Source organism: Cetorhinus maximus, chromosome 15 (assembly GCF_964194155.1).
Source record: "Cetorhinus maximus chromosome 15, sCetMax3.hap1.1, whole genome shotgun sequence".
In the NCBI taxonomy this organism is placed as follows: domain Eukaryota; kingdom Metazoa; phylum Chordata; class Chondrichthyes; order Lamniformes; family Cetorhinidae; genus Cetorhinus; species Cetorhinus maximus.
In genome coordinates, this window is record NC_135893.1 from 102,842,867 (window position 1) to 102,869,581 (window position 26,715).

At 41.8% G+C, this 26,715-nt stretch overlaps 1 protein-coding gene across 2 annotated transcripts in view; it reads right to left on the reverse strand.

Annotated features, from left to right (window-relative positions):
* The window catches only part of snx29 (sorting nexin 29), a 504,385-nt gene that overhangs the window by 65,726 nt on the left and 411,944 nt on the right, over positions 1 to 26,715 (reverse strand). For both annotated transcript variants that reach the window (XM_078559132.1, XM_078559133.1), the window contains exon 19: positions 2,084 to 2,224. In XM_078559132.1, coding sequence (XP_078415258.1) covers positions 2,084 to 2,224 — 141 coding nt within the window. The remainder of the gene's footprint in view (positions 1 to 2,083; positions 2,225 to 26,715) is intronic.

Below are 26,715 nucleotides of genomic sequence, written 5' to 3' on the forward strand. Positions count from 1 at the left end.
GCGGGACACGTGATGTAGCCATACCCATAGTGCTGTTAGGAAGGGGGTTCCAGGATTTTGACCCAGTGACAGTGTGGGAATGGAAATATAGTTTCAAGTTAGAATGGTGTGTGGGTTGGAGGGAAACTTGCAGGCGGTGGTGTTGCCATGTATCTGCTGCCCTTGTCCTTCAAGGTGGTAGAGGTTGTGAGTTGGAAAGGTGCTGTCTAAGGAGCCTTGGTGAGTTGCTACAATGCATCTTGTGGATGGTACACACTGCTGCTACTGTTCGTCGGTGGTGGAGGGAGTGAATGTTTGTGGATGTGGTGCCAATCAAAGGGGCTGCTTTGTCCGGGATGGTGCCAAGCTTCTTGAGTACTGTGGGAGCTGCACTCATCCAGGCAAGTGAAGAGTATTCCATCACACTCCTGGCTTGTGCCTTGTAGATGGTGGACAGGCTTTGGGGAGTCTGGAGGTCAGTTACTTGCCACAGGATTCCCAGCCTCTGACCTGCTCTCGTAGCCACAGTATTTATATGGCTCGTCCAGTTCAGTTTCTGGTCAATGGTAACTTCCAAGATGTCGATAGTGGGGGATTCAGCGATGCTAATGCCATTGAATGTCAAAGGGCAATGGTTACTTCCTCTCTTGTTGGATTAGATGGTTACATTTTCTCTAGCTAGTATAACATTGCTGTATTAAGATTCTTATTTACTGATACAGCTTCCAAATTATGGGAAAAGACATTCACACAGATGAAGACATTTTCTTTACAAAGAGGATATGAATCCTCAGCCCACCATGCCACCACGGCCCCCCTCCCTCCCCCCAATTTTCCCTCCTGTCCACAGTCCATTCAGGCCACCTGTCTCTGCCATGGAGGGGGTAGATCTACCTCTTTTGTAGATCTCTGCTAACATTACTCGTTGGCCAGCTATTCACTGACAAGTGACTGCAGTCCATCGAAGTGCCCATGCTGCCTCAAAGCGGGGCATTTAAAACTGCTCTGCAGAGAGTGGCTCTGAGTAAAGTAGGGTCCAGATCTAGCATCACAGAATTTTACAGCCTATCACGCTGTTGACAGCTCTGTAAAAGGGCTACCCCAATTGGTCTTATTTCCCTGCCCTCCATTTGCTCGCACACTTCTTTATCTGCCTGCTTCATGGATTTGCTCAATCAAATGCACACTGCATGTTACTCTGGCATGTTATCTGCTTCAGCAGCACCTGACATTTTAGTCATTTGCAACAATGAAGCACATGTATTGAAAGTACAGTTGTGGGAGTTAATTACCACAATGCTACTTGCTCTTGCACAGTTTTACAAGTAGATTATCCAAGGTGTCAGAGCGTGATAACAATTTATCCCATTTGTTACCACCCATCTGTATTACCACAGAAATCATTTCTTAGCTGTGTTGCAGGACAAAACAACAGGTTCTGCTTTAATGTTTTGTTCAGTCATTATTTCCCTTACTCAATATCCCCAAAAATTTTATCCTGGAATTATAAAAAGTATTAATGCAAAACCACAGAAATGTTGGTAGTATTTCCTTCAACTATACTGATGAACATATAACACCATCACTCCGTCAACATCATGATAATATCGCAATGATGTGTGACATTGCTATGATGTAATTGACTCCAATCTCTTTCAAGTTCTGCTCTCTTTGTCTGCCCTTCTAAAATGGCAATAATTCCCTTCCAGCTGTATTAATAGTGACTGGTAGCAAAATATTGCGGAAGGACAACCCCTATCGCCTATTAATTGTGTAATTTTATCGCCTGTTAATTATGCTCGTGGAAGAACGAGCACAAAAAAACACACATTTCAACAAAAAGAATTCAAACCTAATACAAAAATTAGCATCCTAGCAAGAAGCTTATTTTCCTGTTTCTGTTTAAAAGCTCCTGTCATTTCCACATTAATTTAAGCATGCTGCAAATCTAATATATAAGTTTTACCTACAATAGAAAAGTTACACTGAGAACAAAGGTTTGTGAACGAGCCTTTCTAATGATAGCACAGATTGTGGAAGGTCAGCAATGTCCATTTCTTTAAGTGGTGAAATGTGAGTATTTTGACAAAATCTATAAAAGTACCTTGTTTCCAATAGCTTTTTTAGGTGGGAAATGAAAGGTGTTCACTGAGGGGAACTTGGTCCGTAGCCTGGTGTGCAGTGCTCTGAATTCAGTGTATCTCCTGTAGACGTTCCATTCATCATCTTTGATTCGGATGTAAACCTGCCATTACACAAAACAAAATGTTTAACACTCACGTTGATGCTTATGGGGATAACCTTTTTGCTACCCAACTGCAAATGGTCTGTAAAAGCCTGAAGTTCTTGTCTTCAATCATGAAGAACCTGAGCACAAGGGGATTATGGATAATTCATCACTTTACACTGCATGCATCGCCAAGCTGTTATCAAGGAAAACGGTCTACACACTCTCTATAATGACGTACAATCTTGTTGAAGATAATGAAAGTCGACGCACAGTGTAGAGGACAAATTTAAAGGCTTTACAGCATCTTACGCACAGCACTTAAAGATACTGACACTTACATAAAAAAGGAATTGTGTGTTTAACAGTTCAAAAGAAGTACTTTTCAATTTCATGGAACTACCAATTGGTACTGCATTTCAAAATATTAAATCTCAGCTTTTTCCAGTAAGATTGATTATATAAATGCATTTTTGTGAACACTCCCCTTAACAGTTCTTTTTTTTTATTCATAGGGCTGAGGAAGCAGTTATAGTTTGATGTCAAGGTTAACAATCCATTCAACGGCTTCAGTTTACACAGTGTGAATGATTGTGATGCTGCCAGTAACAGATTTCTCAGGGCAGAAGTTCAGCAAATGGGTGATAGTCTGTCTTGGGTGGCCATGGTCACAATCTGACCTGTTCCTCGTGTGCAGCAAGCGGCCATGTGTTCCCTGGCCCATCCTCAGATGGCTGTGGGTTGCCCAGATTTTCCGTGGAAGGTTGAAAGCTAGGACTTCACCACTGGGAGTCAGTTGACAAGTTGGGGTTGGGGTTGGTGATGTTTGCAGTCATCGAGGGGTGGGGCTGTCGTTAGTTAGTAGGGAGTGGAGTGTGTTCCGGAAGGGACAATGGGATTTCAGACGAGTGTGTGAGGTTTTTTATTGAGGTCCTGTGTCAATGGGAGTGGTTTGTTAGCTGTCAGCTGGCAGTGTCCTTTCAGGAGGATGTATCCCCGCACAGCACATATTGTTTTTAATAAACAGATTCCCTGTCTGGAAGCCAGCCTGATCGACAAAAGAGAGGAGTTTAGGAAATGGGAGGCGCTGTTGATGGGGGGAGGTCGTGGAGGTGGGGGGAAGGGTATTTAAGTTTTGCTTAATGGGTTCTTGAGAGCCACAAACATTGCTGTGAAGATACTTTTGATGGATACAACTCCTCTCTGCTCCATTTGACTGTCGGGTCACTGAAAACTGATCCACAGTGTCCAAAAGTAGAAACCTTGCTAAAATGAAGGCATGCAGCCTCTTTGAAAGGCTTCAACGAATGACCGGTTTCCTGAGAGGAGATTGGATACCTTGTCTTGCCTCTGTTGCAACCGAAGTGAATGGCCACACATTCTGAACACGTCACATTCTGCTCCAGCATGGAGCATTCTGCCGCTGCAGCCTGCCTGCTTCACCATCACCAAAACAAAGTTATTGCCAAAATAAGAACTGCATTTCAGGCCTCTACCATTTACAATGCATTTTGATCTTAATGTACTGCTGCTCCTCGTTAGCTCAATTTGACTCCGAAGGCAATTCTGGGCCAATTTGCTGTTTTCAAACTCCATCAGACAGAGATTATTTCTAGCCAGCCGTGTGCCGCAAAATGTTCCCTCAGTACGGTACACGTTCATTAACCTAAACAAGCCTAAAGACAGCTGACTGGTGTAGTTAGGATTATACTTCTAAAAGTTAGCTCAAAATTTTAGCGCAGTGAAGGTGCTTTTTTCTCTTATTGTTTTTGATAAATGGAACAACTTATTCATCCAAGCATGAAGCGGGGACAAAAATTGATTCTCATTAAACCCATTTTCCGGGTGGAAAATGAAGGAAAAGAAACAATTATGAGGCGCAAAGGCCCGTGCTCAATCTACGCTTGCGTTAGGTTCTCTATCATGTTGGTAAAGGAGGCTCTCTTGTGTCCCTGCCACCATCTGAAATAGTTTTAAGGATCCTCACAGGCATCTAACACATGCTTGAGAATCCCTGCCAGATATTTGTCTGTCCAGAGTTGAACTGATGCTGGGGCTGTTGTGCTCAGAATTAACATTTCCACATGCGATCAAGCCAGCGGTGATTAAATATAAGGCAGGAGGTTCTGAAAAAAGGCAATCATTTTCCACTCTTACCTCCATGTGAGGGTCAGACTAAGGGTCACTGCTGGTCACACGAGCCTCCGTCCTGTTCTCACCACCAGCCACCCAGGAGTTCCCTGAGGCAGGCAACCCAAATTGTGTGCACAATGGCCAGCTGGCAGCTTCTGGAGGTACGATAAACACCAGCCGCTCACTGTCATTATTAAAATGAAACAAAAGGCTCAATTTTGGACAAGCCTCAAATTTCCAGGTTCTGGTGCACGCCGAAAAGAGGTGGAGACCAATACATATCCCAAAGCCTTTTTTTATATTCGTTCATGTGGACATCGCTGGCTGGGCCAGCATTTATTATCCATCCCCAATTGCCCTTGTTCAGAGGGCATATTAACCACATTGTTGTGGGTCTGGTGTCACATGCAGGCCAGGTAAGGACCCTAATGGACATTTGTGAACCAGGTGGATTTTTATGACAATCGACAATATTTTCACAGTTATCATTAGACTTTTAATTCCAGATTTTTATTGGATTATAATTCCACCGTCTGCCATGGTGGGATTCGAACCTGGGTCCCCAGAGCATTACCCCTGGGTTTCCTGATTACCAGTCTAATGGCAATACCACTACACCACCACTTCCCCCTATGGTGACGTTTCAGGCAAGTCTACTTGGATCCATAACCTGTGTTGTCATCCAGTACCTGGAATCTCTTTGACGGGTATTTTACAAGGAGTTTTACACAGATGTTTAAATTATTATTTTTACATCTCTTTTTAAGCACTTCAGGGGCTGGGAATTCTGTGGAGAGTAGCTCACCTCCTGACTCCCCAAACGCTGCCCACCATCTACAAGGCACAAGTCAGGAGTGTGATGGAATACTCTCCACTTGCCTGGATGAGTGCAGCTCCAACAACACTCAAGAAGATTGACACCATCCAGGACAAAGCAGCCCCGCTTGGTTGGCACCCCATCCACTACCTTCAACATTCAATCTCTCCACCAATGGCACACAGTACTAGCAGTGTGTACCATATACAAGATGCACTGCAGCAACTCACCAAGGCTCCTTTGACAGCCCCTTCCAAACCCGTGACCACTACCACCCGGAAGGACAAGGGCAGCAGATACATGGGAACACCACCACCTGGAAGTTCCCCTCCAAGCCACACACCATCCTGACTTGGAAATATATCGCCGTTCCTTCACAGTCATTGGGTCAAAATCCTGGAACTCCCTTTCCAACAGCACTGTGGGTGCACCTACACCACATGGACTGCAGCGGTTCAAGAAGGCAGCTCATCATCACCTTCTCAAGGGCAATTAGGATGGGCAATAAATGCTGGCCCAGCCAGCAACGCACACATCCCACGAATGAATGAAAAAAACTGCACCTATTTCTATCGATGTAAAATGGCCTGACTCTGCGTTGTTTCAGCTTATCTGCTGCTGAAACTGTCATCAATGTTTTTGTTGCCTCTCGGCTTGAATGTTCCAACGCATTCCTGGATGGCCACTCTCCATAGACTTGAGGTCATCCAAAACTCTGTTGCCTGTGCTCTAACCCACAACATGTCTCATTCACCCATCACCCTGTGCTTGCTGACCTACCATAGCTTCCATTTAAGCAACATCTCGATATTAAAATTCCCAGTCTTGTTTTCAAATTACCCAATCATCCTTCCCTATCTCTGTGACCTCGTCCAGCCCTACAACCTCTGGGATAGCTCTGCCCCTCCAATTCTGGCCTTTGTACATTGCCAATTTTAATAACTCCACCATTGGTGGCCATGCCTTCTGCTGCTAAGGCCCCAAGATCTGAAATTCCCACCCTAAAATTCTTCCACCTCTCTACCTTGCTTTCCTCAAGATGCTCCTCAAAGCCCACCTCTTTGAGTAAACTTTTGGTCATAGCCAAGCCTAATCTTGCATGCATCTGATGTCTAACTATGTAAACTTCCAAGCCGGGCTTACTGGAAAGTAATGCGTGTTAGAAAATCTCCTTGATGTCTTTTGCCCTTGGCTGGAGACAGTATGTCTAATTTTGGTGTCCCACTTGAGGTTTACTATGTGTTTGAAATTTTATCACAAGTGAATTTGAGAACCAAATAAAAGGAGAAAACATTGCATTCGCAGCAGCAGAATACATATTTCTTCATGGGGAAATAGAAAAATATTGATACAGCATGTCCATGAATCATAACAAAATCTTGTGAAAAGCAGTTAGAGATTGAAGATTTCAACATCTTTGATCTTATTACAACTATTATTAGTTGTACAGTGGATACCTTTCATTGACTTTTCTTCTCCCCAGACAAACTAAGAAAAAAAGATAAAACAAAAGGGATTACACTAATCTATTCCCTCCTTCCAAAATCTAATATCCTCTCTCCAAACCCTAGAAATCATTTGATAAATGAAAAATGACTCTCAGGCTAAACTACAGAAAATAAAGGAAGAACTCATATTAACATCACACCTTTCATATCCTCAGCATGTCCCAAAGTAGTTCAAAGCCAATAAAGTATTTTCAAAGTGCGGTGGATATTATTTTATAAGCTGAGATAGTCAGCTTGCACACAGCAAGGTCCCACAGTGAGATCAATGACCAGAGACTGTATCTATATTTGCTGATGTTGGTTACGGAATACATGTTGGCTAGGACACAGGGTGAACTTGCCTAATCTTAAAATAGTGCGGTGAGATTGTTTACATACATTTGAACGGACAGATATGTGGACTCGCTTATTTGGGTAATAATGAGTTTGTGTAATCTGTTTGAAGTACAGAAGGATCTCTCTCTGGCAATTCCTCTGTAATATCTCCTTGTCCTCTAGCTTCCTCTGTGCAAGAGGAGCACCATACCAGCTTGGGCTTTTGAAATTCCCCCAAAGCAAGCAGTAAAAAGAAAAACTGAAGTAAATTATGAAGGAGAGAGTGGAATGCACCTAAATGAATACCAAAACAAACCAAAATGCAAAAGAAACAATACTACCACTTGTAAATGATATAACCAAGGAATGTACACTTTAAAAAGATCAAGAAGTCAGTTCCCTTTAGTAGTGTACAGATGCACTCCACCACATTGGGGGAGTGAACAAAAGGGAAATGAAGAGCAAAGTTTTTATTTGCAGAAGTTTTTAAGGTTTAATGGCGCTTGCACACTCTCACAGCACAATCCCCCTGCTTCCCAATGCTGCTTGGTCAGAGAACAGAGATAGCAATCATTCCTTTATACTCCCTTCCCCACCCCCCAAAATTTCAAAGAGGTTAGAAAGCCTGAGCTATGAAATGGCACGGGGCTGTTTAAAACAGCTGACGCATTTATGCTCTATTTGCCTCAATGGATAAAGAGCTCATGATTCAATGGCAGGAAAGCCATTAAGCCCCCTCCATTGAGATTTGCCAGAAAGGTCACACGGCCATGTTTCTGGGCTGTGGCCTGAGGACTAGATTCAAGTTCTTTGAAGTGCTTGGCTGCGGTCACTGATCTTTGAAACAGAGAGAGTTTCAGAGTGAAGAAAGAACATGGAAAGACAGTGGGAGTTCAGGCCAGGTGAGAAGCCTGATCTCAGGTGGGTAATGTTGAGAACAGATTACCCGCAGCAGGAAGATAAAAAATCGACAGCTGGGAGAATCAGAACTGGAGTGAGTCACTTGGGAAGAATAAGTCAATTAGAGGAAAGTTTACGAAATGGTGTTAAAAACAGGAAGTTTAGATGGAGAGAAAAGCATGACAGACACATATGATGGAAGATGAGGCAGGAAAGTGCCTTGAGCAGTTAATGTTACAATTAAAGGAAGAGTCTGCTTTGTGCGATGATATGAATATAGATTTATGTAACAACTTAAGTCTTGCATACCCCATGCATTTAATTTTCTTCAAATTAACTTAATCTTGTATAAACTGACCTCAGAGATAGAGCTGGGGGGGGGGTGCTGAAAGATAGGTGGCACTGTACTCATGTCTGAAACTTCAGGTTTACCTCCAATATACATTTACAGATTGTTCTGTTGGTCAGTGTCATGTGTCTCAGAGCTGTGAAACTGAGGCGCTTGATGGATACCGCTTCAGTATTTTTCCCCACCTCACTGCTGCCTTTCCCAGTCTCAAGCTGAAGCTTTTATAGCTGTCTCGTTTCCCATAGCCAGCAGAACCCCAGACCCGCCCTCGGACCCTCTTCCACACCTTCCAGGCACAGAATTTATCCTATTGGAGATTCCCTTCTCCCACTCCTATTATGTTATGGGTATGGTAGCATAGCTATTATGTTATTGGGCTAGTAATCCAGAGGCCTGGACTAACGATCTGGAGAACTGAATTTAAATTCAGTTAATTAAATAAATCTGGGATAAAAAGCTAGCATCAATAATTGTAATTATAAAACTAGTGGATTGTTGTAAATGTCCATTTGGTTCACTCGTGCCTTGAGAGAAGGCATTATGTTGACCTCACTTTGTCTGACCTATATGTGACTTCAGATGCACAGCAACGTTGTTGACTCCTTTCTGCTCTCTGAAATGGCTGAGCTAGACACTAAGTTGTATCAAACCGCTATGAAGACAATAAGAATAAAATCGGACAAATTACCCAGCATCGACCGAGGCACCAGATTCAGACATGACAAAGGCACACATGGCTCAGTCAACACTGCAAAGTCCTCCTCATTTACATCTGGGGTCTTGATTGAGACAGCTGTCTTACAGACTAGTTAATCAACAGACCGACATATTCATTCTCACCGAATTCTATCTTGCAGCCAATTCCCAGACTCCTCCATCACTATTTCTGGGTATGTCCTGTATCACCGGCAGCCAGACCCACCAGAAGCAATTCTGGACTCCATGAAGTCCTATAGGATCATGTCAAACATGGACAAGGAAATCTCCAGCTTGTTACCACCTACCGCCCTCCCTCAGCTGATGAATCAGTACTCCAACATTTGAATGCCACTTGGAAAAAGCATGGAGAGCTTTCTGGGTGGGGGACTTCAACATCCATCGTGGCTCAGTCACCACGTAGCACCGTGACTGACCGAGTTGGCCATGTCCTGAAGGATATGGCTGCCAGCCTGGGCTTGTGGCAGGAGGTGAGGAAACCAACATGAGGGAAAAACCTAGTTGGCGTCTTCCTCACAAATCTAATGGTTGTAGAAATGTGTCAATGGCTGTATTGGCAGCATTGATCACAATGGACTCCTTGTGGAGATGAAGTTCCGTCTTCACATTGAAGATATCCTCCATCGTGTTGTGTCACACTACCACTGTGATGAATGGAATAAATATAGGACAGAGCTCCCTCGTCATAACTGGGCATCCATGAAGTGCTGTGGATAATCAGTAGCAGAAATATATTCCACCACATTCTGCAACCTCTCGGTCTGATATGTCACCCTCTCTACCATTACCATCGAGCCACGAGACCAACCCTGGTTCAATGAAGAATGCAGGAGAACATGACAGGAGCAGCTCCAGGCATACCTAAAATTGAGGTGTCAACATGGTGAAGTTCAACACAGGGCTACATGCATGTCAAATAGCAAAGCAGCATGCTTTAAACAGAACTAAGCAATCCAACAACCAGTGGATCAGATCAAGACCTTACACTCACATGTGAATGGTGGTGAACATTACATAATCAATGGGGGAAGGGCTCTCCAAGAACATCTCCTTTCTCAATGATTCTAGAGCCCAACACATGAATAAAAAACACAAGACTGAAGCATTTGCAGCTGTCCAGCCAGAAGTGCTGAATGGATGAAGCATTTCGTCTCCCCCTGAGATCTCGAGCATCACAAATGTCAATCTTTAGCCAACTCATTTCATTCCACATGAAATCAAGAAACGGCTGAACACACTGATTACAGCACAGGCTATGGGCCCTGACAACATCCTGGCTGTAATGCTGCAGACAGGCTTCAGAACAAGCTGTTCCAGTTCAGCTACAACACTGGCAACCACCCGACAATATGGAAAATCCCTTAAATACGCCCTGTCCACAAAAATGAGGCCAAATCCAATCTGGCCAATTCCAACCTCATTAGCCTACTCTTAATCATCAGCACTTATGTGCCAATAAGCTGCTCACCGATGCTCAGTTTGGATTCCATCAAGATCACTTGGCTTCGGACCTCAGGCTCAATCCTAACACAAACAAAAGAGGTGAATTTCAGAGGTGAGGGGGGAATGATTGCCCTTGGCATCAAGGCAGCATTTGACCAAGTGTGGCGTCAAGGAGTCCTAATCGAACTGAATTCAATTAGAATCAAGAGAAAGCTTTCTACTGGCTCACGTCAATGGAGCAAGCACAAAGGAAGATGGTTGCAGTTGCTGGAGATCAATCCCAGTCCCAGGACCTCGCTGCAAGAATTCCTCAGGTTAGTGTCCTAGGCCCAACCATCTTCAGCTGCTTCATCAATGACCTTCGCTCCATCATAATGTCAGAAGTGGGGATGTTGCTGATGATTGCACCATGTTCAGTTCTATTTACAATATCCCAGATAATAAGCAATCTGTGCCCCCTTGCCACAAGATTATATGACATTCAGGCTTGGGCTGAAAAGTGGCAAGAGCATTCGCACCACACAAGTACCAGGCTATTTGCAACAAGAGTTTAACCACCTCCCCTTGACATCCAACAGTACTCCCATTGTCGAAACCACCACCATCAACACCATGGGGGGCACCATTGACCAGAAACTTTATTGGAACAGCTATATAAATACTAGAGTAGGTCAGGGGCAAGAAATTCTGTGGCAAGTAACTCATCTCCTAGCTCCCCTTGCTTGCCCATCATCTGCAAGGCAAAAGTCAGGAGTGTGATGGAATACTCTCCACTTACCAGGATGAGTGCAGTTCCAACAATTCTCAAGAAGCTCGACACCATCCAGGACAAAACAGCCCACTAGATTGGCACCCTGTCCACCACCTTAAACATTCACTCCCTGCACCATTGATGCACAATGACAGCAGCGTGTACCACCTACAAGATGCACTGCAGCAACTCACTAAGCCTCCTTCAAAGGCACCTTCCAAACCCGCGACCTCTACCGTCTAGAGGGACAAGTGCAGCAGGCATATGGAAACACCACCACCTGCAAGTTCCCCTCCACTTCACACACCATCCTGACTTAGAAATACATCACCATTTCTTCATCGGCACCAGGTCAAAATCCTGGAATCCCCTACCTAATGGTACTGTAGCTGCACATACACAACACAGACTGCAGTAGCTGAAGAAGACAGCTTACCATAACCTTCTCAAGGGAATTAGTGATGGCTTTGCCAGAGACACCCACATTCTGTGAATTAATAAAAATAAATCCTGGTAACTCCATCCAAGCGCTTTAAACATCAGGACTCTGTCCATTAGTCCTAGAATTTAGAACTCACCCACTTCCAGTTCTTGGACTTCACCTACTGACCCTGCTTCCAATGTTCTCAGACCTCAGTTTCTTCAGTACCATCACTCCCCAGGGTCTTCTCCTACACCAATACAATAACCCTGTTTCCCAATTCTCCCACATCAAGCACTTTAACTCTGCTCTAAACTACCTCCAGAACCTTGCCATCTATTCCAATGTATAATACTTGCAACCTATTTCCTGCCTTCAGCCTGGAACATCTTCCCTCGTATCTTCCTGTGTACCACGTGCTTTAGAAAAATTGCAGATAAAATTAACTACCTAGTTAAACAAAGTTATAATAATAATGGCCACTGATTTATAGGTTCCATGAAAATATCAACATAATTGCCAAAAATACCTCTGACACATCAAATATTAACAAAACTGCACATTAACTTACTCACCGTTAATCATACTCTGATAGATTACCCAAGATAAAATGGCATAATCACTAAATGATCATTAATAATTCCAAAGGAGTTCCATGATATATATGTATACAAGTAAATGTGTGCATATAATATACACATATATCTGTGTTTCCAACAACGTCACACTTATGCTACATTTAGTCCACGATATCTTGTTGATTGGTTCAAAGTGAAGCAGCAGCACATCAGATGAGGTAATTGGGAATATATAAAATCAAAGCAAGGACAGTAGCTAGAAAACTGCTAATGAGTAGCTACAGAAGATATATGAAAATAACCAATCCTGAACAACACTAAAGAGAAGCACTAAGTTCGTATGGCAATTTTGCTTTCAGTAACTGAAAATTCTAATGTCCGAACTTTTTAGACAAAATAAAAACATTAAAAATTACACAGCTTGCAATAACATGATTACATTTAATCATTGATCATTTAAAATCTGAAATCTAAGAGTGCTAGATTTTTGTTGGACATCAGGTGTAAAAGGATACTGAGCTAAGAATGGAGTTAAGATACAGATCAACCATGATTTCAGTGAATGGCAGAACAGGTTCGAAAGACTGACCAGCCTATACCTGTTCCTTTTTCTTTCTTTTAATACCGTACATTAAAGCTTTTACTTCAAAGCCTCAGCCTGTAGCAAAAATCAAGGCTTTATTAGATATTCGTTCTCCAAAGCAGCTGAGGGGCATTAGAACCCACATCCATTCATTTCTCAACATGCAACAGTAGCTTTCTCACAGTCAAAGCAGAGGAAATCTTCCACGTCGAGTGAAGATTTGGGCTTTTGGCCTTTTTCTAAAATATTCTGAACCAAATTGGTAGTTTAGATTTTCAAAACTTTACTTCAGACAGGTTTCACATTTAAGATATTAACAGCTCCTCCTCTTCTATTCTGAACTGCTAAACTTTATCTCACAGGCAGTCAGGTAACACCTGTGATTCATCAAATCTGTGATTCCTTTTATTGACATCTAAAAAAGCAAAAAAAAAGTTTTTTTTATTAAGAATGACCTTTCTTAGCAGAAAAAATCAAACAGAACTTTTTTTTAAAATCGCAAGTGATTTAAATCTAGCTGGACGATGAACCTGGCTTATTAGCTTCCTTCTGATCATGCACCTGTCCACTTATTTTCACTCAAAAATCTGTTAAAAAAGCATTTTTTTTTTCTTTTTCTTTTGAGAAAGGCAGAAAGTGACTTTTAGGATATAAAAGGTATGAGGCAGGACATTCTCAGGCCCATGCCAGTAGAATGGTATTGCATGTAACACATGTCACAAAATCGCAAGTCTATGATTTTCTGCCCATTTGCATGAATGAACAGAAAATCATGGGCAATGTGCAGGGCCTCAATGCTCTAGCCAAGTGTCTTCTTAGATAAGAATGTAGAAATTGTAAATGCTGGACTTTTTAATATTTAATGGGCTTATGGAAATCTCTGTTTACTAAAGACTGTGTGAGTTGGTAAACACACTAATAGTGCACCAATATTTTAAGCTCGGCACTTCTGGAAAATAATTATCACCAAGGAAAGCAGGAGGGAGGAGGGTTGCTGATGATCTAAAATGTGCCACAGATAGGTTTGGGGAGGAGGAAAATCAGCAAGTGAAGTTTTACACTGGATTGTCCCAAGGTTTCCTGTATCTTCTGGGACCACCTCACAATTCCATGGGCTGGTCTTCGAAACCCAAGGGCTACCCCCTACTCCTAGACCTTGTGATCGTCCTCCAGCAAAATGCTTCCAGCTCCCAGGAATTTGCCAGTTCAAGAGACCCCACTCCACCTATGCCAAACCCTATGTTCCCTTGCTATCATTCCTAAATCCAAGCTCTTCTCAATACTGATACAGCAGTGTCCTTATGAAACCTCTGGCTCAATATGCAGCAATGCATATTGTGCTGTGCCTGGTAGATTTTGTTAGACATTTTGCAATGTCTTCTTTACCTGATTGGTTCAATGTTCATATACATGAAATAGTAACAAATCATGGTTGAGCAGATAGAGAATAATCAATCAGGAAGTTGTAAGCAAAAATTAAAACCATCAATTAGCAAGTTAAGAAGGAAAATAAAAACTGGGAAGCCAGCAAAGTTAAGAATTTAAGAGGTAAACCAAGCAAAAAATATTTCAATTTTTAGCATTTTATAATAAGATGAACATTTATTCCAGGAAATGTGTTTTGTAACGTAAGCGAGTACAAAAATTAGGAGAAAAACATTAAACCCACCTGTGCAATAATCCAGTATTGAATGAGGAGACATTTTCTCCAATTGTGGGTGTACCTACACCCACAGGGACTGCAGCGGTTCAAGAAGGCAGCTCACCACCACCTTCTCAAGGGCAACTAGGGATGGGCAGTAAATACTGGCCCAGCCAGCGAAGCCCACATCCCGTGAACAAATTTAAAAAAGAAACTAACTATAGGGAAGACCGAAGCCGTTGTATTCAGTCTCCGTCACCAACTCTGTCCTTAGCCACCAACTCCATCCCTTTCTCTGGCTAGTGTCTGAAGCTGAACCAAACCATTCACAACCGTGGCACTCTATTTGATTCCAGGATGAGCTTCTGACCCCACGTCTGCTCCAAGTGGGGGTCAGGCAGGAATACAGAGTTGAGACCACAATCTAATCAGCCATGATCTTATTGAATGGAGGAACAGGCTCAAGGGGCCGAATGGCCTACTCCTGCTCCTATGTTCCATCGCCAAGAATGCCTACTTCCACTTCTGTAACATTACCAGCCTCAGTTCATCTGCTGTTGAAAACCTCATTCATGACTTTGTTACTTGCAACTTGTCTGTTCTAAAATAGCCCCAATTAAAGTTAATGGACCTTGTGCTCTTTAAAACATAAAAATCCAGGTAAAACGCATGAGCTCCTCGAAATTTTCTGGCATAACTTTCCTGAAGAAACTGCATTGAGCTACTATATTCAAGGGGTGCTTGTAACATGTTACATGTATGACAAATGAAAGTTTAAGCAAAAACAAATTTCAAAGTGCAATTTTTATGTTTTAATCCATTTTAAATGCTTATGTTTCTTTGGTTTACTCAAAAGTAATGGTTATTCATATATTCTTTCCACCTTTCGTTCATACCATCCACTCTTAATCATCATATCTATCAATGTCAGCATTTATGTAACTCACTATAACATCGATACATAACAGATGAACTATTCATCGAGTGTAATATACCATCAAAATAGGTCAAACTGCAATTTTACTTCATTCCTATCTCCCTTTTCATTCGCTCTCTAAATATCAACTGTGTACATGAAGTACCAATGACCCAAGTAAAATGAATATGAAATATAAAAATATCAAAGCAATTTCCTTTACCATTTCATTTTGAAGAAACCGTACAAGTTTATTAGTAGGTCAAAGTAATAAACACCACCTAGGCTTTTATTAAACACCTCAGTCTGAGGTCTTGGCACTTAAATAAGCACAGCTGTTGTTTAGCACATCTTATGTTTGTGACAAATGGTAGCGTAATCCTAAATCTTATATCAAAGCCCTTACCCTCTTGGTGGTGGGAGAGATAGGGAGTGAGAGAGAGAGAGAGAGAGAGAGAGAGAGATGGGAAGGAAAAGAAGAGAGAGAGAGAGAAGCTTTGTATTCTGTGTGCTGTACTACCCGTTTCTTTTTGTTCTTTGATAGCAAAATAGAGATTTCAGAATCAAAACCAATACTTTATTTCTCTTACACGGTGACCATGCATATAAGTAGAGGATATTAAAAGTTTTACATTTTCTTGTCACTCTGCTGACTTCAACATAACAGATCAAGAGTGACTGAATTCAGCCTTCTATACTGGGGTTTAAAACAATTACAGCTGAGCAGGTTTGCTTTCCCCAGCTCAAACTGTATTGCTTATATTAGCATGATACTCTACCGCATAAAGGCAAGCTGGGTGAGTCGTTTGTCCCTGGGCCTCAAGGTGAATATAAATTAAAAATGACCACATGCCTCCTGAAGGATTAGGATCCAGTGTCATGCCAAACACATGGCACAGTTAACCTACTTCATGCCAAGAATTAAGAATTTCTGGTGAATTGTACACTTCTGATAAATGACTGTATCTATTACTTCCTGAACATACTGCTCATAAGATCATTGTGAATTCTAATTTAGGTGTTATTATCAATAATACTAAATAATCTATTTTCTATAAATTAAGATAATGCCAGAGAAAAACCACATTATTATGTCGGCTGTACAAAATACGATAAAACCTGTACTTTTCAAACAGATAAAATAGACAATTCCAACAATTAAGGAAAAGATAATGTTTTTCAATATCATTTTGCCCTTAAGTCATTTCTGAAAGACTGCCAAAGTCACAATGGCTTTCTAAGCCTCAGTGGCAAAGCTTTAACAGGGTGAAATAGTACTATCGTAATTTGAATGGCAGTTACAAACTGTCAGACAAAATTATGAATCTGTTAACTTGTGATAATCACTGTTATATAAATAGGGTTACAACACTAAGCTGCACTGAATCCTTCACACACCAAAATCCCTCTGGTTGGATTTGGTATTCCAGTTTTTTGCAGATTTTTCATTTTATGTAGACTTAAAACAGTGTGCTTTTCTTTAGAGTAAACATAATTTCGGTATTGTAAGCCAACATTTTAAATTTTTACTGGACTTTTGCCATGAAGGTACTTCAAAATCCGACACTTAACTGTCTCCGATCAAAATATGACTGTTTCAACACAGAAAATTGTAAGTTATTGCCTCCCGCCCGCCCCCCCTCAAGGGTTCATCCCATCTTGATAGGTGATGATCATCATTGGTCCTGGTAAAGGTCACAATAAAAGCAGATGCCGGCAAATTTTGCCAATCTCAGGATAATGAGAGTGTAGTATGAAAACAGCTTGACACTTCTCAGCACAGGGTAGGAACATGTTGGAAAAATGCACTTAGTTGTGACAGATACCAGAAAATGTACAGTTGTCCCAACTAAATCCAACCATTTCCATGTATAGCTGAGATAATGTAAGGTCTATAAACACACAAAATCATTTAAGCAGATCAAAGCAGTGATCTCTATTCACACACAGTGATCTCTATTATCTGACTCCCGCAGAACAGGACTGACTTCAGTTTGTGCTCTTTGAAGTTGAAGAAATTCAAGCTCAAGATACTTGTCCCAGCGATATACAATACCTCTGTACTTCTTTAGGCATATTTTGGTTTAGCTAGGACAAATAGATAAACAGATATTTCTGTGCCTGCAGCATGGAGATATAAAGGTTGAATAAATGTACAGGACAAAACAATGTGAAATGTTGAAAGGGAATGCACTCTCTCAAATCTGGATATTGAGCTGAATTGTTACTTCAGTGTCAGAAATACCTAATGTTGATATCATACTCTCTGGAACAAAAACAGTATACCACCATATAGATGAAAGATGATCATAGTTCCAGGTTTGAAAGCCTTCAATAACTATACAGAATTAGGATCTGAAATTTTCCCTATGAATGCCAACAAAATATATATAACATAGATGATTATCGATCTGGATGGAATAAGCAAATGCAAATTTGCCTATTTCAGTAGCTCCACTGGATTCACAGTCTCAAGTGCAATGCAAAAAATAAGTTTCATAGAGAGAGATTACTCCGTTGTCAAAAAAGCCAATGTTGCATTATACCCAAATCTCAACACATTCTCCACAATCACGTGTATTATATAGTGTTATTCTCAAAAATTCAACCTACTAAGCACCAGTGTGCAGGATGGAAGTGATGATACTAGAGGTCACCATCCCTAACTCAACATTAAATATGAGTGCAATCTATCTCCTTGTCCTGGGAAAATATTGAGTGGAAGCCAATCTCAGAAGAGTTTTCTTTACAAGACTTAGCCATAAGCCATGTGATCAGGTAATAAGGTGCGGGGTGCAGATTTCGCCACCCTCTAACCTCCCTCCAATCAAGTCTGGGTGGGAAGCCTTGTGGGCAGTCTTCATTGCTGCTAGTATTCAACCAGCAGCGGGGTACTCTCCATCTGGGGAGGCAAACCCTGTTCATGGTGGTGCTGAAGAAATTAAGCGAGCAATAACAATTTTTAAGGTAGCCTCTTGAATCTCCCTTTGAAGCTAAAGCGGAAAACATTGAGAGTTGTGGAGTGACAATTAGTGGAAAGAAATGCCGGTCATCACAGGAAAGATAGTTTGAGGGTTAAAACTGGGCACACAATTCTGCTTCTAGTTGAAAAAAAAATTTGGAATTAAAATTTTAACTTGTGAGCAGTAAAGTAACAATATAGACCTTTGGTGAAGTTAATGGCACTGCAGCAGCCAGTGAGGGAATAACATTTGACAAGCATTTCAGCTGTGGTAAAAGAAAAGCATTTCATTAGATTCATTTAGAGAAAAAAATGGAATATGCTTTGGATCAAAAATACATTTAAGTTTCCTCCACAAACTTGGATATGGATTGGTATCAAGGGTGGAAAGGAAAACCTGGTAGATCTACCACTTCAAGAAAGGATTCATGATGAATGACATTAAACAGGATAATATCAATTATTTCGCTTTTGATAAATAAGCCATAAATCCACCTGCCTAAATTCTAATTCAGCATCTGAAGTTTAAGGTGTCACTGCACCATTATTGGACTCTATGGCAAAATTTAATTGCCATCTCTGGGTGCATTTGGAGGTGACGAAGCCATGTGATCAGGTAATAAGGTGCGGGGTGCAGATTTCGCCACCCTCTGACCTCCCTCCAGTCAAGTCTGGGTGGGAAGCCTTGTGGGTAGTCTTCATCGCTGCTAGTATCTAACCAGCAGCGGGGTACTCTCCATCTGGGGAGACCATCCAGAAAACCCTGTTCGATTTGCCAGCAGCCTACCGGGTGTAGGGTGGGGGTTCCTCTGTGCCCAATCAAGGAACCTGGCATCAGCAAGAGGGGGGGTCCCCCCACAGGAAGCCACCCCTCCACCCTTGCTTCTGACCCTCCTCCCCACAATCCCCATCCTGCCCACACTCGCCTCTATCTGGGGAATCCATCAGCTTTCCTCAAGGTTGGCCCCACTGTAGTACCAGCAGTGGCCCCCCCCATTCCCGGTGAAATAATGCAGCATTTACCATCGCATTGACGGAAGACATTCTTGCACTTCTTTCAGGACTAGAGGAAAGGCACAGTGAGCTACCGCTGAAATGATCAGCCGAGGGTCTGAGGCTGCTACTCCTGGAATACAGCTGTGTAACTGGATAAACTGCTGACTGATGCCAACAATAAAAACATTAGAAAAAGGATAGGACTATATAGTCTTTGAACAAAAGTGACCGGCAGTCCAACTGCAAAGTTTCAAGAAGTCCTGCATCCCTTGGAATTATTCCCCAACCCATATAGTACTGGAAACAAAAACTGCGGAACTCATGTTGTTATGCACATCTGTAACTGGAGTGTGATTTTAGAAGAAAGATATTTTACATTTAATCAAACTTTTGCTACCCTTTACCTTTAAAAGATTAAATGAAGCAGAGCGTGGGGAAAGTGTACAGAGAAGATCGGAGTAAGTCATAGAAAAGGAAAATTGATTACTTCAATTACTATTTTACTCAGAAATAGTCAACAGCATGTAGGCAAAAGCTAATTTAAAATGTAATTATCTTTCATTATTTTACTCTTGTCTAGATTTTTTTATTTACTCGTTCCTGAGATGTGGGTGTTGCTAGCTAGGCCAGCATTTAATGCCCATTCCTAGTTGCCCTTGAGAAGGTGGTGGTGAGCTGCCTTCTTGAACCGCTGCAGTCCATGTGGTGTAGGTACACCCACAGTGCTGCTAGGGAGGGGTTTCCAGGATTTTCACCCAGCCACAGTGAAGGAACGGCGATATATTCCCAAGTCAGGATGGTGTGTAGCTTGGATGGGAACTTGCAGTGGTGGTGTTCCCATGCATCTGCTGCCCTTGTCCTACTAGGTGGTGGACATTATGGGTTTGGAAGGTGCCGCTGAAGGAGACTTGGTGAGTTTGTGCAGTGCATCTTGAAGATGGTACACACAGCTGCCTCTGTGCGTCGGTGGTGGAGGGAGTGAAAGGTGGTGGATGAGGTGCCAATCAAGCGGGCTACTTTGTCTTGGATGGTGCCGAGCTTCTTGAGTGTTAATGGAGCTGCACTCATCCAGACAAGTGCAGGGTATTTCATCACACTCCTGACTTGTGCCTTGCAGATGGTGGACAGGTTCTGGGGAGTCAGGAGGTGAGTTATTCTTGGCAGGGTATATTGTCTGCTGAAGAATGGAATCGCACAGTCCTAAAGATAGCATTCTACAAAATTCCTTTCAATAGTTTACTTTTCTCCATTATACATAAGCCGAAAGTTGAGTAAATTACATTTAATGACTGTGGAAAGCCCTCTTTAACAGGCAACCATCACGTAACATGTGACTGGCTGTTAAGCAAGTCAATCTTTAAAACTTCTCATGTTGGTGACATTTCACTAAACACATCACGTTTTTGGAAACCAGATAAAGGAAAAGTATTCGTATTACCTGTTACCAGTAAAAGAACCGAATGTAATCTCAAAGTGAATGAAATGTTTGGATAAAAATCTAGACCAAAATCCTCCATACTTCCTGCACACTCTGGCTCGAACTCTAGTCAGGGTGCAGAACGAGTGTCAGAAAACTGGAGCCTGGACTTCAGCATGAGAGATTCTAACCTTGCTCAGTGCTTCCCTGAGTGGAACACCCACCCGCACCAATAAGACCATTAAAACAACAGACCAGGGTGAGACCTCCAGTTCTCACTTACATGGCCCAAGAATGGGTCAGACAGGGATTGACAGTCCGAATGGGAATGGGAAGAAAAAAAACTGTTATAAGGAAATCTTCTTTAGTGTGTTTAAATCTTACAAAGGGGACAAGTAAAAAAATAATTCTGGTAAAGGGAATTTTCCAACTGGATCAACAGTGGCTAGTCAATTTTGTGGCTTCTTGAAGTAATTAGGTGCTTTAAATTCACCCCAAGTGGCACAGACACCCATAGGGATATTCAGACCAAGTAGCCATTCCCTGACCTTGCATTCTTTGTGTGCTCAGGGCCAATGGTGTGCATAATCCCAGCACAATTGTCAGGATTGCCGACCTATGGGTTTCCTTGGCCAATATTTTTTCCATGTTCTGATGTGCAAAACGTATATTACAGCATAGCCATTTTCAAAATAAACGAAAAGACTGACTAAAACAAGGAGACATTCAATAGGTTTGGCGAGAACGTAGTTAATTTTTGATGGTCCAACTGATGTTTGTTCTGCCCATTCTCGTGCAATGGCAGGACAAAAATGAATGGGTTTGTGTGGGAGGATTCACCACGTAAGAAACTAAAATGACCAGAGTCCCTCGTGCATGTGCATGTGAATGTGAATGTGCCGTCGCCCAAAGTGATCAAGTACTGTGTGGAAAATATAGAAAGGGGAAAACCAATCAAAATAATTGTTTGGAAGAGGATGTGATTTGTTTTTTTTAAAGTGCAATCACTTCTATGAGAAAATTTAATGGCAGTAAGTGGAAGATGAATTAATATTAATAATATATTGGAGTCCTTTCTCTCTGTGTGATCCAGGCTGTTTCCTATTTGTGTCAGTGGACTAGGCAAATCAATTATTTTATTACTCCACTGAACCAACCCATTCATCATCACTTTCAATTGGCTGCAGAAAGAAAGTTAATCACAATTACAGCACCGCTTTGTCATCCCACAAAAACAAAGGTTTGGACAAACTAGTCTACCTGACAGCATCTTTATCACGGAATGTCAAACGTTTTCCTTTCCCCTGTGCTGGCTAAACAGCACTGACTCCGGGTTTAGCTAAGCTTTGATTTTTAAAATCCTCATCTTGTTTTCAAATGACCCTGTGACCCCACCCGTGACGATCCACGTAACCTCCTACAGTCCTACAACCCTCCGAGATCTCTCTGCTTCTCCAATACTGGTCTCCAGCCCATCCCCAATTTTCAATCACTTTATCAATGCCTTCGTCTGCCTCAGCCCTAAGCTCTGGAATTCCTTCCCTGAAACTCTGTGCCTCACTACCATTCTCCTCAAAACCTCTCTCTTTGATCAAGCTTTTAGTCAGAGCGGCTCAATGTCAATTTGATAACAGTCCTGTGAAGCACTTTGGGATGTTTTACCACGTTAAAACTGCTATATAAATGTAAGTAGCAGTTGTTGTAAATACTCAATGCCATGCAGTGGAAAATAATTGAAAGTTTTTATTTCCTGCTGATGCAGAAATGAACTTGAAAAGAAATTGATCAGTACCAACATTCTTTGTCTTCCTATTAATAAATATTCCAATCAAAGGTTAAGTGATTACTTGCATTCTATCTTCTAAAACATTTCCTATACTCTACTTCTAAATATTATGTGCTTGATTTTAAACACAAAGTTTAGAAATGTATTGGTTGCCAAAAAAAGTTATAAACATTAGCTCTACTGTCCAGTAAGGATAGATAGCAACATGAAGTCTCATTCAAACTTATTGCTTTTCACACAAAGCAACAAGATTTAAATCCCATTACAGCAAAAGTATAATGATGTCATTTTTTTTGCTGAACCATTCCAGTTTTCTCCATTTCAATTTTATGCCATAATTTAAAATTATTTTCATATGATACAATAATTACAGGCATTGAAATGGTTTCCAATCTTCTGATTTTTATTGAAAAGCAGCATTCAGAAAGGACTAGAAAGTGAAACCTATGAAAGCATTACCAACAGAGAAGATAGCAGCAGTTCACAAACTATGCTCCCTATTTGATGGGCCCAATAAATACAATAGCTCTTTGTTCTCATTCATGTACCGTTATTAATCACGACTCAGGGAATCTATTATTGCAATTTATTTTTTGGACGGCCTACCTAGGTTACATTCAGTCCTGCATTTAAACAAATGCTAGCTATTATTTAGGCCAGCTAGCCATTCTGTACCACTGAGCAGTTATTAAAATATGTTTCTTATCGGAGCTTAGCAACCTCAGCAGGGTATTCATACCACAAAAATTAAGTTTGAATACAGAGAAGTCTTTTAATAACACGTCAAACTGACAGGTTGGTTCTCAGCTGATGATACAAAGCCTCTTGATTTGTACAAACTGTTTGCAGGTTGACATGATCACAAGGAACATTTCAATCGAAACCAGTGTTGATTCAGTTATGTTGCATGAATATTAAGAATTGGTTGGAACAGAAAACTAAAGCAACTGTCACAAATTCCAAAACTCATTAAAGATACACAATGGCGTTTTTGATTTGTGGGTGATAATCTTTTGTTAGAGTTTCAGTAAATAAATAAATACCGATGTTTTAGAATTTTAAAGAATTAATAAATGTGACTAGCGTAGAAGCATTTAAGGGGAAGCCAAATATGCACGTGAGCGAGAAAAGAACAAAAGAATATTCTAATAGGGTTATGTGAATTCAAGTGATAGGAAGCTTCTATGGAGCACAAACATGGCAACAGATCAGATGGGCTGAATGGTGTATTTTTGTGCATGAAATGCTTTGTATTGTGACAGTTCTTAAATCAGTGATTCACTAAAAGAGCATTTTTGGCTTATGAAGTTGAGCATTAATATTTAAAATACTGAAAATATTACTTGTGTAGAAACGGTCGACTTCTAGCCTTGAATTTCAGGCTAGTATCACGGTAGCAATTTGCAGGACACCTGAGTCAGGCTTGTGATCTACCTATGGCTGCAAGATTACTAAACCTGGAAATGGCTAAACGAAAGACTACAAAATTCACAGCAAGTATTTACAGTAACCATATGAGATGACTAGCAAAATGATCACAGTGCAGGAGGCTGCCATTCGGCCCATCAAGTCTGCGCTGACTCTCTGAAGGAGCATTCCACCTAGTTCCCACTCCTCTGCCTTATCCCCATAACCTTGCACATTCTCTCTTTCCAGGTAGCAATCCAATTCCCTTTTGAATACCTCGATCGAACCCGCCTCCACCACCCTTTCAGGAAGTTTCTTCCAGACTCCAACCACCATCTGGATGAAAAGATTTTCCTCACATCACATTTACTCCTTTTGCCAATTATTTTGAATCTGTGCCCTCTAGTTCTTGATGTTCTCTTGAGAGGGAACAGTTGCTCACTATTTACCCTGTCCATACCCCTCAGGATTTTGAATACCTCTATCAAGTCTCCTCTCAGCTTTCTTTTCTCCAGGGAAAAAGAGTCCCAACCCCTCCAATCTATCCTCATAGATACAGTTCTTTATCCCGGGAATCATTCTTGTGAATCTCTTCTGTACTCTCTCCAATGCCTTCACATCCTTCCTCAAGTATGGCATCCAGAACTGGACGCAGTACTCCAGATGAGGCCTAACTAGTGTCTTATACAAGTTCAACATGACATCCTGACACTTATACTCAATGTCCCTATTAATAAAGCCTAAGATGCTATATGCTTTATTAACTGTGCTCTCAACCTGCCCTGCCATCTTCAATGACCTATGTACATGTACACCGAGTTCCCTCTCTTCCTGCACCTCCTCTAAAGACTCTCCCTTTATTTTACACTGTCCCACCATATTTTTCCTGCCAAAGTGAATCACCTCACTCTTCTCCAAACTGAACTTCATCTGTCACTTGTCAGCCCAATCCACCAACATGTCTATGTCCTTTTGAAGTTCAAGACTATCCCCATCACAGTTGACAACATTTCCAATCTTCATATTATCCGCAAATTTTGAAACTATGCCCTGCACACCACAGCCTATGTCATTAATATATATTAGGAAGAGCAAGGGTCCACTGACCCCTGGGGAACTCCACTACAAACCTTCCACCAATCTAAAAGACAACCATTTATCATTACTCTCTGTTTCCTGTTACTCATCTAATTTCTTATCCAAGTGCCAACTTTCCCTTTTATTCCATTACCTAGAATTTCGCTCACAAGTCTGTTGTGTGGCACTGTATCAAATGTCTTTTGAAAATCCATATACACCACATCAACAGCGTTTCTGCTATCAACCTTCTCTGTTACCTCCTCAAAAAACTCCAGCAAGTTAGTTAAACATGATTTTCTCTTAATGAATCCATACTGGCTTTCCTTAATTATCCTACACTTGTTTAAGTGACTATTGATTTTATAGTTTCCAGAAGTTTCCCTACCATTGAGGTCAAACTGACTGGTCTGTAGTTGCCAGCTTTTGAACAAGGGTGTAACATTCGCAATTCTCCAGTCCTCTGGCACCTCCCCTGTGTCTAAGGAAGTCTGGAAGATTATCACTAGTGCCTCTGGAATTGCCACTCTCAATTCCCTGAATATGATGATTTTTTTTTAAGCATTGTTAGAACATTAGAACACTGCAACTAATCACATGCACTATTTATACCAATTACATTTTCCAATGGTATTTTATTGTCAAGTAAGTTTGAAAAACAAATGCTGTCAGTGATTTTGAAGCAGCTGGAGGCAGCACCCAAAAGGAAGGAGCCATTTATAATGTCAGCTGGCATGGGGGCCAGAAGGGAAAGGAGTAGTCAGCAGTTTTGTGTAAATGGAATCAAAGCACCAGGTGGTGGTAGATCAAGACATAGGCCAGGATTTTCCCCTCGGCGATTTGGGGGCGGGGCCCGGTCGCCGAGGGGAAAATGACGCGGGATGACGCCAGGAGGAATCCCCGATATCATCCCGGGCCATTTAAATTTTTAGGAAGGCGGGCGGACAGCGAAATCAGCTGTATGCCCCCCGACCTGTCAATGGCCAACTGAGGCCATTGACAGGCTAGTTAAAGTACTTAAAGACCTGCCTGTCCAACCTTAAGGCTGGCGGGCAGGCCAGGAGCCCCAGCGGGCTTCTGATTATTCATGAAACTTCATCCACTGGCGGGATGAAGTTTCATGTTCGTTTTGTACAAAAATAATAAAGTTTATGTGGTCTTTATTAACATGTCCCATCTCGTGTGACATTGTCACATGAGGGGGACATGTTAATAATTTTTTAATGTTTCTATTTTTAAAGTTTTTACCACTGTCAGTAATCTCCCTGAGACAGGACTTTGTCTCAGGGGGCAGTGCGCTCTTTTGCGCGCATGCACGAGAGAGCGCACTTTGACAGATGGGGAATCCCTCCCCCCCGCACAGGAAGCACATAGCGCCTCCCATTGGAGATGCCGCTGGGCGGGCTTTAATTGGCCCACCCACTTAAAATGGTGGCGGGCCCCATTTCAGTGGCGGGGGTCAGCGGCCCGCCTGCCGCCAAGCCGGTGGGGCCCGCATGCCCACCAAGGGCAAGATTCTGCCCATAGTTCCCAATCTCTAACAGAATCAGTATCTTTGAATAAGTGAACTGTGCGCAGCAACATTGTTGTGTAATGGGCATTCACTTTACCCTGTATTCATGACTGGAACAACAAATCTTGCTCTTTTCCTTCCTATCTAGTTACAGCTGAAGTAAGGTGAGACGAGGCCCCGCATGGGGAATAAACACTGGATGGGCTGAATGGCCTGTTTCAGTGCAGTAAAGCCTATGGCTTGATTTTCAAACCATGCTCGGGAACCCAATGCCCAGA